General features: G+C 43.4%; 1 protein-coding gene across 1 annotated transcript in view; it reads left to right on the top strand.

Annotated features, from left to right (window-relative positions):
- LOC115199598 (1-phosphatidylinositol 4,5-bisphosphate phosphodiesterase beta-1-like) overlaps nt 1–981 on the top strand; it is a gene marked incomplete at its 5' end in the record, with an annotated part of 78,837 nt that extends 77,856 nt beyond the window's left edge. Inside the window, one exon of the mRNA XM_029762299.1 lies at nt 637–981. Within this exon, the coding sequence (XP_029618159.1) occupies nt 637–855 (219 nt within the window). The remainder of the gene's footprint in view (nt 1–636) is intronic.
- Between the last annotated feature and the right edge of the window lie 14,458 nt (nt 982–15,439).

The raw sequence follows: 15,439 nt of genomic DNA, 5'->3' as shown, positions 1-15,439 counted from the left end.
CTGTTGGTTCTGTGGTTCTATCTGATTCTGTAGTACACCCATACTCGGTCCTCTCCTCTCCATATAGACCAGTGGAGGCTGCTGAGGGGAGAACGGCTCATAATAATGGCTGGAACGGAGCAAATGGAATGGCATCAAACACGTGTTTGGTCTATTTTATACCGTTCCACTAATTCCGCTCCAGCCATTACCACGAGCCCGTCCTCCCCAATTAAGGTGCCACCAACCTCCTGTGCTATAGACCCATACCCTCTCCTCTCCATATAGCTACCTATAGACCCATACTCTGTTCTCTCCTCTCCATATAACTACCTATAGACCCATATTCTGATCTCTCCTCTCCCTATAGCTACCTATAGACCCATACTCTGATCTCTCCTCTCCCTATAGCTACCTATAGACCCATACTCTGATCTCTCCTCTCCCTATAGTTACCTATAGACCCATATTCTGATCTCTCCTCTCCCTATAGCTACCTATAGACCCATATTCTGTTCTCTCCTCTCCCTATAGCTACCTATAGACCCATATTCTGTTCTCTCCTCTCCCTATAGCTACCTATAGACCCATATTCTGTTCTCTCCTCTCCCTATAGCTACCTATAGACCCATACTCTGATCTCTCCTCTCCATATAGCTGCAGAGTGAGCTGGACCAGGAGTACCAGGACAAGTTCAGACGGTTGCCTCTAGAGATCCAGGAGTTCGTCCATTACAGCAGCAAGGCCAAGCTTAGCGAAGACAGTCCCCATGGCAACCTGTCTGTCTCCTCGACGACCGAGAGGATCAACCACAAGTCACAGTCGGAGGACGATACAGAAGACTCGTCGGAAAGAGTGTTTGACACGCCCCTTTAGGACAAATCTGAAATGCCACCCTATTCCCTACTGTCTATAGTGCACTACTTTTGGCCAGAGTCTCATATAAGAGTAGTGCACTATAGGCTGCCATTTCAGACACATCCAGAGTGTGATATTAGAGTAGTGCACTATAGGCTGCCATTTCAGACACATCCAGAGTGTGATATTAGAGTAGTGCACTATAGGCTGCCATTTCAGACACATCCAGAGTGTGATATTAGAGTAGTGCACTATAGGCTGCCATTTCAGACACATCCAGAGTGTGATATTAGAGTAGTGCACTATAGGCTGCCATTTCAGACACATCCAGAGTGTGATATTAGAGTAGTGCACTATAGGCTGCCATTTCAGACACATCCAGAGTGTGATATTAGAGTAGTGCACTATAGGCTGCCATTTCAGACACATCCAGAGTGTGATATTAGAGTAGTGCACTATAGGCTGCCATTTCAGACACATCCAGAGTGTGATATTAGAGTAGTGCACTATAGGCTGCCATTTCAGACACATCCAGAGTCTTTGAGACACCCCTCTAGAGACTAAACCCCTCTCCTTCCTCTGAATTGGACAGTTCTGGTTGGTTGTTCTGGCTCGAGGTGAAAATTGCCACTCCAAGCACAGATCTAGGAACAGATTACCCTGCGCTCAATCCTAACTTTAACCAGTAGGGGTTCAAACAATGTCTGACCCTGGACCAGTAGTAGGGAGTACCTACTACTATTCAGATATGTAAATACTTGTTTTGTATTTGTGTGTTTTGTTGTTTTCCCCTGGAGCGGTGTGGATCTTTCAGTACAGGATATGGGTATTTTTGACTAGGCACTAACTATGCGCAGAAACAAAGTTACTTACTTGAACTATTGCACAGACAGAATACTTTCTTTTTTTATGTTGTTAATATGTTTCTACTTTTTAAACAAGAAAAAGTATTAGGTGTTAGATTAGGTTCTCACAATGTTGACCAAGTGCAGGTCAGTCAGTGGTGCCAATGTTTTGATTTCACTGTGCACTTAGATGGTAATTAATAGTATCATTATGACATTGGCACTGCAATGTGAAGTGTTTGCACTTCACATTGTCCCAAGTAAAGTAAAGGCATGGTAAATTGAACTTCTTGTCCAAACACTGTGGACACAATCTTTATTTAAAATGAAGAATCCCTCCTCATGTATATTTTGCACTGAAGGCTTTCTACAGAACTAACTCTTCTATTCTCTTCTAACCCCCAAGCACTGAAGGCTTTCTGCAGAACTAACTCTTGTATTCTCTTCTAACCCCCAAGCACTGAAGGCTTTCTGCAGAACTAACTCTTGTATTCTCTTCTAACCCCCAAGCACTGAAGGCTTTCTACAGAACTAACTCTTGTATTCTCTTCTAACCCCCAAGCACTGAAGGCTTTCTGCAGAACTAACTCTTGTATTCTCTTCTAACCCCCAAGCACTGAAGGCTTTCTGCAGAACTAACTCTTGTATTCTCTTCTAACCCCCAAGCACTGAAGGCTTTCTACAGAACTAACTCTTGTATTCTCTTCTAACCCCCAAGCACTGAAGGCTTTCTACAGAACTAACTCTTGTATTCTCTTCTAACCCCCAAGCACTGAAGGCTTTCTGGTTTTCTTTTGTCCTTTCAGAACTAGGTCTACTCTATACTGTTTTTATCCTGTTTTGACCTGGCCAAGACGTACTTATTTTCTAGATTTCTTTTTTCATTTAAAAAAATATTTTTGACACATTAGGTTCTATATTGTTAAATTGTTTATGGTTAATCCTGCCGTGTAGGGTGGGGAGGGGCTGAGGGATGGAAGGAGGGATTGAAGAAAGAGTAAATCATGTATCTGTATGTTTTTTACCAATTGTACATGCTAGCAGAAAATACATAACATAAATGTAAAATTAACTCAAACTGAAACTGCAAAAATGTTACTATGGATGAGATGACATTGTTTGTACAGTACAAGTGATAAACTATAGGTGTTGATATGAGATGAAAAGCAACATGACTATATCACTGCCCCTTACCAATGACTGAAATTGTAAACACACACACACACACACACACACACACACACACACACACACACTTGACCCATTAACAGAAGACACTAAAATGATGTCCCAGTCCTTTCACCTGTTGGAGCAGTTACTACATTACATTTAGAACCTAGACACAGTTTTGTGATCACACATCTACAGGTATACATGTCCCAACTGTTTATTCAATGGTTTTACCCCTTCTTTGGCAAGTAATTACTGCCTAAGACAGCCACCACAGATAAAGTTTGCAACATGGGAGTGGTAGATTTTAATTTTCTAAATCAAACCATTGAAGGTAATTTCATGTCTGTGTAAAATATTGAGATCACCACCCTTTACGGGATCTTGAACACTATTGGTCCATACCTCTTTTGATATGTGACATCATACTTAACTAAACTGTCAATCAAAGACCCATATGATTTTTTTTGTTTCCAATCTGTACAGTACCATACATACACCACATGTATCATGTCTGATATTGGAAAACTTATTTTAATTGATTAAAGGTCCAATGCAGCCGTTTTTATCTCAATATCAAATCCATTCTGGGTAACAATTAAATATCTTACTGTAATTGTTTTTAATAAAAATTGGCAAAAAGAAACAAAAATGTATTATTAGCAAAGAGTAATTTCTCAAGCAAGAATTTTGCTCGGACCTTCTGGGAGTGGTCTGAGTGGGGAGGGGAAAACTGAAAACTAGCTGTTATTGGCAGAGAACTCTTTCTTATTGGTCTATTAACTAATTTAACGCCTGGTGATGTCACCAGGCAGGCCGAAACTCCATCCCACTAAAACAGACTGAAATATTTATTTTTTCAAACGGCTCTTTAGTGCTGAGCGATTAACCAACATTTTATTTTTGGTTATTAAACAACTGATTGACCAAAGTGGGGTCAATTACTTGAACTGTATTTAGTACATTTTTGTGACCCCAACGTGCCGTTTCTCTAGAGAGAAATCAAATCATTCACGAGAGAAATCTGAGAAATCAAGTCAAGAACTATGTGGGATGCTGGGCTGAAGGGAGTTGTAGTTTTCATTAAGCAAATATTCGACCTAGTTCAGCGAGGAAATGTGGTAATTAACTGCAATAAGCCCAATCCATTGCGCCAGTTTTTTCCGGCTCAAGACGGATCAGAGGAATAGGCAAAGCGAGAGGTTTCACTCTCACCAAAATCTGTCCAAGATAAGCCCAATGCGTTCCGATTGGCTTATTTTGGAGTTGTATAAATAAAGGTTAATCTTTTTTGTTGTTGTTGTTAAGCTTGTTGCCTGCCTTCCCGCCTTTGGGACAACGACTCCCATTGTTAGGGCATAGACATGAGCATCTCGTCATTGTATACAGATCTCTGAACGGATACACTTTTATGCCTGCTATGTTAGGTTAGATACACACAGAACGCATAAGACCGCATGAGAGAGGAATGTGCATAACATAACAACGAGAGGGTCACGGACAGTTCGTGAAAGTATAGCTTATCTACTTTTAAGAACGAATGAAATGATTTTGTCAGACAGCTCTGCAGCATACTGTACTTAGGCAGGCTAGCTAAATAGGATGACTAAAGACACAGTATGGGGAGTACATAACGTCAGATGGCCTGGCTGGCTGACTGCTACTGCCTGAACTGAGATTTACTTTAAGGAATGAAAAATAATAAAGTAATTAAATAAAAACTAAGTAATATACACAACTGAATATTTTATTATTTCATAGTAATTTCCTATTATTCTGATATCCTGATGTGGTCCCGTGTGGCTCAGTTGGTAGAGCATGGTGTTTGCAACGCCAGGGTTGTGGGTTTGATTCCCACGGGGGACCAGTATGGGGAAAAAATGTATTAAATGTATGCATTCACTACTGTAAGTCACTCTGGATAAGAGCGTCTGCTAAATGACTAAAATGTAAATGTAATGTTTGATGTGGACCTGACAGAGACAATGGAATATGTTCAATGTTTTGGCAATTGAATGTTCACTATTTTTGGTTTTAAAATTTCCATTAAAAAGCTCTAAAGTCATTATTTCATAATACATTTCATGTTTAAAAAAATTATCAAAATCAAAAACCGTGATTATTTTTTTATAATCGAAACCGAACCAACCTCAAAAAGCACTAATCACTCAGCACTACAGCTGTTACACTAAAAGGGCATTATCATAATTTTCACAATTTCACAGTATTATTCCAACCTCATAGCGTGGAAATATAAATAAAAGACAGAAAGATGTAGTTTTTGACTGCACTGGGCCTTGAATCATTTTAAAGTGAAGAATGACATTATAAAGTGTCAACAAGTACAACTTGGTTTGTATAAAGACGATTGTTATTGATGTGGGAGTCCTGTGCCTTTTGAATTGGTTTGCCTTGTTTTGATGTTGAATGTGTGAAATGCATCATTGTATAAATTGCCATTGTATTATACAAAGCTGTCTGTTATTGAATAGACTGTGTGCACTTTTAGTACGGTAACACTACTGAGTAAAAAAACACTTGTGATAATGAACAGTATTTTGAGAAGTATCTCCTAAAAAAGACAATAATGCTAGACATGTATTTTTATTTTGTCGTGAACCACTTTAACAGTTTCTGTTCATCAACTTGTGTATGCATTTTGTTGTAAATGTGTGTATAATGTAAAGGCAAAACATTGACACGAAGATGACGGGGATGATGATGGTGATGATGATGGTGGTGGTGATGGTGTTGATGATGGTGATGATGCTGGTGATGATGATGGTGATGATCGTAGTAGAGTAGTGTAAAGGTAATCTGCTTGTAATTAATAAATGTGGCTATAATTGTACATTGCTAAAGTGAGCACTTGTCTTTGTGTTGATTTCCTCCAATGCAGTATCACTTCCTCCACTGTCCCTGTCCCTTTACTGCGCTCTAATCAGAGGTCCTCTGATTGCAAACACAAGTGACTACCCGCTTGACAACGTGCAAACCAGTTGCGCCTCTGAAAATAATCTGATTCAATGGCGCTGTTGGTGACATTTCAAGCGATGGGGTGTGTTTACCCGGTATGATCTGCCTGAGTTATTCACATCCAGGCCTCAAGGTCTCAGTCCTGGATTATGGTGGGGGATGGGATGTGTTTTTTAATGTCTTCTATGCAATACTGTGATGATGAGGACTCATGTGTGCATGTTCACATATGATAAAAGAATAATGTGTTCACTACAGAGGCCTTACTCTTCATTTACAGAGAGGTGTTGATTCCTGGTAATCCTCATATTCAATACATCACAATGTAAAAAAAAAGTATACAGGAAAAAGACAGGGACAACAGTAAACCTACTTCACTCAATACACTGACTCATAGCCATACATTTATTTGCAAATGTTTTGTCAAAACCTTTTTGCCCGCGTTGGCACTGCAGACAGATATAACAGTCCACTAATACAGGACTATTAAAGGCCCAGTGCACTAATTTTGTGAAGATTTTATTGTTTTTCAAAAACAAAAAAATAACATGTAGTAATATTTTTTTATTGTTGATTTTTCAGGGGGACCTGCAGCACCCTCAGCACCCCTACTTCCTGCAGCTATGCACTGACGGATTTCATTCACTGTTTTCTGCGGTTTTTCATTCACAGTAAGGCACAAAAAAACAGGATGAGGCAAAAGGTACAGAAAACAGGGACAGAAGAGAGGTGTGAATGGAACTAGGTAGGGAAGACAGAACAGTTGAAAGAGAATCATTCAAAGAAAAACCCACTCTGATCATTCTACCAGAGAAGCCTATTGCACAAACATTGATCAAAGCACAACCACATGTCCCCATCCACTTAGGCGGTGGGAGTACCCGTGTAGGTGTGTGTGCGCGTGTGCGTGCACGCATGTGTGTGTGTGTGTGTGTGTGTGTGTGTGTGTGTGTGTGTGTGTGTGTGTGTGTGTGTGTGTGTGCACACGTGTGTGTGTAACGTGGATGTGTGTGTGTGTGTGTGTGTGTGTGTGTGTGACATGGATGAATGCCCCGTGCATGCTGGTGTGTGAGAGAGGCAGGGGGATTTCTATGGCCTACTTCCGATTATCATCTCCTAGGTAACAGTAACCCCTTTACATCGGAATAACAGGAACACATTAATTAACCCATGTCAATGAATCAACACATTATTAAAAACCTTTTAGACCAGGGATCCTAGTGAGCCGCAGACAGACATTGTACACAAAAAATAGAATCAATTGAAATTACCATTGAACACCTATTGCTGACGGAACCTTTCATATTGATTACTCAGGTTCACACACCTGGTTTCCCAGGTAGAAATTAGTCATTGATTTACAGGAAAGAAGGAAGACCGTTATACACGGTGGCTGTCCAGGACCAGAGCTGCCTACCTCTACCTTACACACCGAGGCGAATGAGAAACCCTTTCGAACAACAGCCACAGTTCAGGGTCACATATTATTGTTTTGAACCATTTCCAAGAACACAGCTATTATGTCATCATGTACTATTAGTGTGTGTGTGCGTGTGTGTGTTTGTGTGTGCACGAAATGGCAGACCATGAACTTCCAAGAATTTGACTAGCGTGGTCTGTAATGAGGTTAAATATAGGGTAGTCTATCAGTGCAAAACAGCAACAACACTTGTGTTCACATTACTTTGGCACACTGCACTGTAGTTACACTGACTATCAAATTAAAATCAAATCAAATCAAATGTTATTTGTCACATGTGCCGAATAAAACCTTACAGTGAAATGCTTCTTTACAAGCCCTTAACCAAAAATGCTTTAAGAAGTTAAGAAAAAAATAAGTGTTCATTTAAAAAATAGATAAGTAAAACAGAAAATAAAAGTAACAAATAATTCAACAGCAGCAGTAAAATAACAATAGCGTGGCTATATACAGAGTCAATGTGCGGGGGCACCGGTTAGTCGAGGTAATTGAGGTAATATGTGCATGTAGGTAAAGTTAAAGTGACTATGCATAGATAATAAACAGAGAGTAGAAGCAGCGTAAAAGAGGGGTCTGGGTAGCCCTTTGGTTAGCTGTTCAGGAGTCTTATGGCTTGGGGGTAGAAGCTGTTAAGAAGCCTTTTGGACCTAGACTTGGAGCTCCGGTACCGCTTGCCGTGCGGTAGCAGAGAGAACAGTCTATGACTAGGGTGGCTGGAGTCTTTCAGAATTTTTAGGGCCTTCCTCTGACACCACCTGGTATAGAGGTCCTGGATGGCAGGAAGCTTGGCCCCAGTGATTTACTGGGCCGTACGCACTACCCTATGTAGCACCTTGCGGTCGGAGGCCGAGCAGTTTCCATACCAGGCAGTGATGCAACCGTTCAGGATGCTCTCGATGGTGCAGCTGTAGAACCTTTTGAGGATCTGAGGACCCATGCCAAATCTTTTCAGTCTCCTGAGGGGGAATAGGCTTTGTCGTGCCCTCTTCACGACTGTCTTAGTGTGTTTGGACCATGTTAGTTTGTTGGTGATGTGGACACCAAGGAACTTGAAGCTCTCAACCTGCTCCACTACAGCCCCGTCGATGAGAATGGGGGCGTGCTCGGTCCTCCTTTTCTTGTAGTCCATAATCATTTCCTTTTTCTTGATCAAGTTAAGGGAGAGGTTGTTGTCCTGGCACCACACGGCTCTTAATTGACTTGTATGTTATTCATGTTGTCGTTCAGCCACAACTCGGTGAAACATAAGATATTACAGTTTTTAATGTCCCGTTGGTAGAATATACGTGCTCGCAGCTCGTCTATTTTATTATCCAATGATTGTACGTTGGCTAATAGGACCGATGGTAAAGTCAGATTACCCACTTGTCGTCGGATCCTTACAAGGCACCCTGATCTTCGTCCCCGATATCTACCTCTCTTTCTCCTGTGAATGACGGGGATGAGGGCCTTGTCGGGGGTCTGAAGTAAATCCTTACCGTCTGACTCGTTAAAGAAAAAGTATTCCTCCAGTACAGGGTGAGTAATCACTGTCTTGATATCTAGAAGCTCTTTTCGGTCATAAGACACGATGGCAGAAACATTATGTACAAAATAAGTTACAAATAACGCAAAACAACACACACAATAGCACAATTGGTTAGGAGATCGTAAAACGGCCGCCATCTCCTCCGGCGCCATTATGTATCATGACTACATGATACATGACTACATCCATGCATTGTGATTCAACTTCAGAGATAGACCATGCAAGTAATATCCCACAGGTGTACAGACACCGCACACACACATACAAACACACACACAGACACACACAGAGCGAAGCCTCAGAACATTCCAAGGACCAGGAAGACACCTAAGGTCGTGTCAACATTTGACACTTAAATGCAACATCCGCTATCAGAATACTAAGATCGCATTGAAAGACGGGTCCTAGAAGCACAAAAGTCTCTTCGTGGTCTGATTGTGTTCAGATCTGGCTGACCATTTCAGGAGCTTGTCAAGGATACATGTTTGCGGTTTTCCCAATAAAATGGTGTAGCCGGAGGACAGCTAGTTTCCGTCCTCCTCTTGGTACTTTCACGTCCTGACCAGTATAAGGGGTTATTGGTTATTATAGTTTGGTCAGGATGTGGCAGAGGGTATTTGTTTTATGTGGTTCGGGGTTTAATGGGATATGTATTTATGTAAGAGGGGTGTTTGATTTATGTGTTCCGGGGTTTTTGGGTAATGTTCTTGTTTTGTATTTCTATGGTTTTCTATGTTGTGTATTTCTTTGTGTTGGCCTGGTATGGCTCTCAATCAGGAACAGCTGTACATCGTTGTTGCTGATTGAGAGTCATACTTAGGTAGCCCTGTTTCACCTGTCCCTTTGTGGGAAGTTGTTGTTGTACTGCTGTGTGTTAGCCTGCAACACTGTTCGTTCGATCGGTTTCTTGTTTTGATTGTTACGTGTTCTAATGAAGTTAAGATGAGCACTCAACCCGCTGCGCCTTGGTCCATTACGTATGATGACCGTTACAGGTACATTGACTTCAATACAAAACCTAGGAGGCTCTTGGTTGCAAATCAATTTATACAATTTTTGACATGCGTTTTTCTGGATTTTTTTGTTGTTATTCTGTCTCTCACTGTTCAAATAAACCTACCATTAAAATTATAGACTGATCATTTCTTTGTCAGTGGGCAAATGTACAAAATCATCAGGGGATCAAATACTTTTTTCCCTCACTGTAGCACTGCAGTGCATAAAATGTGGTGAGTAGTTGACTCAAAGAGAGAGAAAGACAATAGTGGAACAGTTTTCAACAAATGAATTTCTTAAAAATTGAAGGAGAAGGAAGAGAGATGATTTTGTAATTTTTTCACTTTCAGTTTCACTTACTTAGCAAATGCAGTTGGCTAGTTTGGGTACTTAAACAGGAGGTGTGACGCCCTGACCTTAGAGAGCCGTTTTATTTCTCTATTTGGGTAGGTCAGGGTGTGATGTGGGGTGGGCATTCTATGTTATCTATTTCTTTGTTTTGGCCGAGTAGGGTTCCCAATCAGAGGCAGCTTTCTATCGTTGTCTCTGAAATCATACTTAGGCAACCTTTTCCCACCTGTGTTTGTGGGTAGTTCTTATCTGTTTTGTATTCTGTACCTGACAGAACTGTGCACTTTTCGTTCATTGTTATTTTTGTTGGAGTGTTTCATTGAATAATACAAATCATGAACACTTACCACGCTGCGCTTTGGTCCACTCCTTCAACTTCCGACGACAACCGTTACAGGAGGAGAGTGCATAGAGGCTAGAATGGATACAACGTGGCTGCTATGAAAGTGAACTGCATTTATGCGTGATTAGGGGTGTATCCATTCTGCCGATACTAGAAACTCTCGTTTGCAACTGTTGGACTAATGATTACACCCTATATCAGCTAGATGCAGGCAAGAGTGTGCAAGGAGGTATTGAATGTGTCACTAGTCTGTCATCTAACATTTTTCGCTCGACCTGTGTGCACCTACACTGTAAACTTCCATTCATAGGCTTCGCTAAATTGTAGCAACTTCATGATGGGTATAGGGAAAATATGAGCATCATGTACAGTAGTAGCCTAAACCTATTGATGTTACAGTGAACTGGGTGAATGGAATATGAATGTTAGTCATCCAATATGCTGTAATAGAAATAAGGCCATGCTCACGAGAAAAAAAATGGTCCTCCCTCATCTTAAACGGCACTGACCGCCACTGATATTTCACTGTGACCTGCTGCTGACTATCAGGCAGTGAGGCAGGCTGTTGCTGAGCGAGTTGTGGGGAAGGCGTGTGTGTGTGTGTGTGTGTGTGTGTGTGTGTGTGTGTGTGTGTGTGTGTGTGTGTGTGTGTGTGTGTGTGTGTGTGTGTGTGTGTGTGTTGAGAGAGCTCTACAGCTATGGGCTGAGTCACGTGAGCGAGAGGAGAGAGAGCAGCACGCGTGCATTTTGTGACAACTTTTTACCAGTTGTAGTTAGGCTATTTAGATTGTCATTATAGAGACACCTATTTCCAACCCTTTTTCAATAAAACATATTAATACACTAGAACTGATGCACATCAAGAAATAATGGAGACAAAGTAGTGGAAAACAACTTTGGGCGAAATAGATCACATTACATAAATTAGCTCGGAGGTGGTTTAAACTGCATTCTAATGTTGACCGCACTTGGGTAGGATACCTGAAGCTGGCAAACCAATTTAATAAATAGGCTATAACTTAAATGTATTGTTGTTGTAGTCTTGTGTTATTATGCAATTATTAATGGACATGTTTAGTTAATTCAATTGGAAATTATCATAGCTCTATCGCAATTGCTGATCAGTTGTTAGAACGCATTAGATTTTTGCATTTATTTTATTTTTTATTTCACCTTTATTTAACCAGGTAGGCTAGTTGAGAACAAGTTCTCATTTACAACTGCGACCTGGCCAAGATAAAGCAAAGCAGTGTGACACAGACAACAACACAGAGTTACACATGGAGTAAACAATAAACAAGCCAATAACACAATAAACAAGTCAATGACACAGTAGAAAAAAAAGAAAGTCTATATACAGTGTGTGCAAAAGGCATGAGGAGGTAGGCAATAAATAGGCCATAGGAGCGAATAATTACAATTTAGCAGATTAACGCTGGAGTGATAAATGAGCATATGATGATATGCAAGTAGAAATACTGGTCTGCAAAAGAGCAGAAAAGTAAATAAAATAAAAACAGTATAGGAATGAGGTAGGTAGACTGGGTGGGCAATTTACAGATGGACTATGTACAGCTGCAGCGATCGGTTAGCAGCTCAGGTAGCTGATGTTTAAAGTTGGTGTGTCACGTCCTGACCAGCAGATGGAGCTAGTGTTTTAATTTTGGGGTCAGGACGTGGCAGGTTTGTGTTTGTTAAATGTTGGGTTGATGATTGGGACTTCCAATTGAAGGCAGGTGTGTATAGTTGCCTTTGATTGGAAGTCCTATATAGGTGTGTGTGTTTTTCTTTGGGGTTGTGGGTGGTTGTTTTTACACTGCGTGTATAGCCTGTAAAACTGCTACTGTTGTCACCGTCATTGGGTTTTTCAAGTGGATGCTCTACTCCTTTTTTTGGTAATAAATAACCATGAGTATTCACACTTCCGCTGCGCCTTGGTCCTCCATTACAGACGACAACTGTGACAGAATTCCCCACCTTCACAGGACCAAGCAGCGGAAGAAGGCTGGCAAGGACTGGGAGACCGAGAGGCACCCCCAATAATTTTTTAGGGGGGGGCACAAGGGCTGTGTGACGGGGCAGGAGCTGCCCGCCAGTCAACAGTCGCCAGAGCTGCCCGCCAGTCAACAGTCGTCAGAGCTGCCCGCCAGTCAACAGTCGTCGGAGCTGCCCGCCAGTCAACAGTCGTCAGAGCTGCCCGCCAGTCAACAGTCGTCGGAGCTGCCCGCCAGTCAACAGTCGACGGAGCTGCCCGCCAGTCAACAGTCGTCGGAGCTGCCCGCCAGTCAACAGTCGTCGGAGCTGCCCGCCAGTCAACAGTCGTCGGAGCTGCCCGCCAGTCAACAGTCGTCGGAGCTGCCCGCCAGTCAACAGTCGTCGGAGCTGCCCGTCAGTCAACAGTCGTCAGAGCTGCCCGCCAGTCAACAGTTGTCGGAGCTGCCCGCCAGTCAACAGTCGTCGGAGCTGCCCGCCAGTCAACAGTCGTCGGAGCTGCCCGCCAGTCAACAGTCGTCAGAGCTGCCCGCCAGTCAACAGTCGTCGGAGCTGCCCGCCAGTCAACAGTCGTCGGAGCTGCCCGTCAGTCAACAGTCGCCGGAGTGGCCAGACTGCGCTGAACTGCCAGAGTGGCCAGACTGCGCTGAACTGCCGGAGTGGCCAGACTGCGCTGAACTGCCGGAGTGGCCAGACTGCCCTGAACTGCCGGAGTGGCCAGACTGCCCTGAACTGCCGGAGTGGCCAGACTGCCCTGAACTGCCGGAGTGGCCAGACTGCCCTGAACTGCCGGAGTGGCCAGACTGCCCAGACTGTCCCGAGTTGCCAGACTGCCCAGACTGTCCCGAGTTGCCAGACTGCCCAGACTGTCCCGAGTTGCCAGACTGCACCGAGCTGCCAGACTGGCCAGACTGCCCCGAGCTGCCAGACTGGCCAGACTGCCCCGAGCTGCCAGACTGGCCAGACTGCCCCGAACTGCCAGAGTGGCCCGACTGCCTGGAACGGCCAGAACCGGAGCCACCTCCAGGATAGGTGGGTTGTGGAGGGAGGGTGTAGCACAGTGCCGTCGGTGACGGCAGCCACCCTCCCTTCCCTCCCTTATTGTTTAGGGGTTATTGTTTATGGGTTTTTTGTTGGTGTTTTTCTGTTGGTAGGTGCATTCCGGGGACTGCACCTTGAGGGGGGGGTACTGTCACGTCCTGACCAGCAGATGGAGCTAGTGTTTTAATTTTGTGGTCAGGACGTGGCAGGTTTATGTTTGTTAAATGTTGGGTTGATGATTGAGACTTCCAATTGAAGGCAGGTGTGTATAGTTGCCTTTGATTGGAAGTTCTATATAGGTGTGTGTGTTTGTCTTTGGGGTTGTGGGGAATTGGTTTTACACTGCGTGTATAGCCTGTAAAACTGCTACTGTTGTCACCGTCATTGGGTTTTTCAAGTGGATGCTCTACTCCTTTTTTTGGTAATAAATAACCATGAGTATTCACACTTCCGCTGCGCCTTGGTCCTCCATTACAGACGACAACTGTGACATGGTGAGGGAAATAAAAGTCTCCAACTTCAGCGATTTTTGCAATTCGTTCCAGTCACTGGCAGCAGAGAACTGGAAGGAAAGGCGGCCAAATGAGGTGTTGGCTTTGGGGACGATCAGTGAGATATACTTGCTGGAACGTGTGCTACGGGTGGGTGTTGTTATCGTGACCAGTGAACTGAGATAAGGCGGAGCTTTACCTAGCATAGACTTATAGATGACCTGGAGCCAGTGGGTCTGGCGATGAATATGTAGCAAGGGCCAGCCGACTAGAGCATACAGGTCGCAGTGGTGGGTGGTATAAGGTGATTTGGTAACAAAACGGATGGCACTGTGATAGACTGCATCCAGTTTGCTGAGTAGAGTAATGGAAGCTATTTTGTAGATGACATCGCCGAAGTCGAGGATCGGTAGGATAGTCAGTTTTACTAGGGTAAGTTTGGCGGCGTGAGTGAAGGAGGCTTTGTTGCGAAATAGAAAGCCGATTCTAGATTTGATTTTGGATTGGAGATGTTTAATATGAGTCTGGAAGGAGAGTTTACAGTCTAACCAGTCACCTAGCTATTTATAGTTGTCCACATATTCTAGGTCGGAACCGTCCAGGGTGGTGATGCTAGTCGGGCGGGCAGGTGCGGGCAGCGAACGGTTGAAAAGCATGCATTTGGTTTTACTAGCGTTTAAGAGCAGTTGGAGGCCACGGAAGGAGTGTTGTATGGCATTGAAGCTCGTCTGGAGGTTTGTTAACACAGTGTCCAAGGAAGGGCCAGAAATATACAGAATGGTGTCGTCTGCGTAAAGGTGGATCAGGGAATCGCCCGCAGCAAGAGCGACATCATTGATATATACAGAGAAAAGAGTCGGTCTGAGAATTGAATCCTGTGGTACCCCCATAGAGACTGCCAGAGGTCCGGACAACATGCCCTCCGATTTGACACACTGAACTCTGTCTGCAAAGTAGTTGGTGAACCAGGCTAGGCAGTCATTAGAAAAACCAAGGTTATTGAGTCTGCCGATAAGAATACGGTGATTGACAGAGTCGAAAGCCTTGGCCAGGTCGATGAAGACGGCTGCACAGTACTGTCTTTTATCGATGGCGGTTATGATATCGTTTAGTACCTTGAGCGAGGCTGAGGTGCACCCGTGACCGGCTCGGAAACCGGATTGCACAGCGGAGAAGGTACGGTGGGATTCAAAATGGTCAGTGATCTGTTTATTAACTTGGCTTTGATAGGCAGGGCAGGATGGAAATAGGTCTGTAACAGTTTGGGTCTTGGGTGTCACCCCCTTTGAAGAGGGGGATGACCGCGGCAGCTTACCAATCTTTAGGGATCTCGGACGATACAAAAGAGAGGTTGAACAGGCTGGTAATAGGGGTTGCAACAATGGTGCC

The sequence above is a fragment of the Salmo trutta genome, chromosome 1 (genome assembly GCF_901001165.1).
Source record: "Salmo trutta chromosome 1, fSalTru1.1, whole genome shotgun sequence".
NCBI classification, from domain to species: domain Eukaryota; kingdom Metazoa; phylum Chordata; class Actinopteri; order Salmoniformes; family Salmonidae; genus Salmo; species Salmo trutta.
Note: the sequence above shows the minus strand (reverse complement) of the source record. Positions and strands in the feature narration are given on the sequence as shown.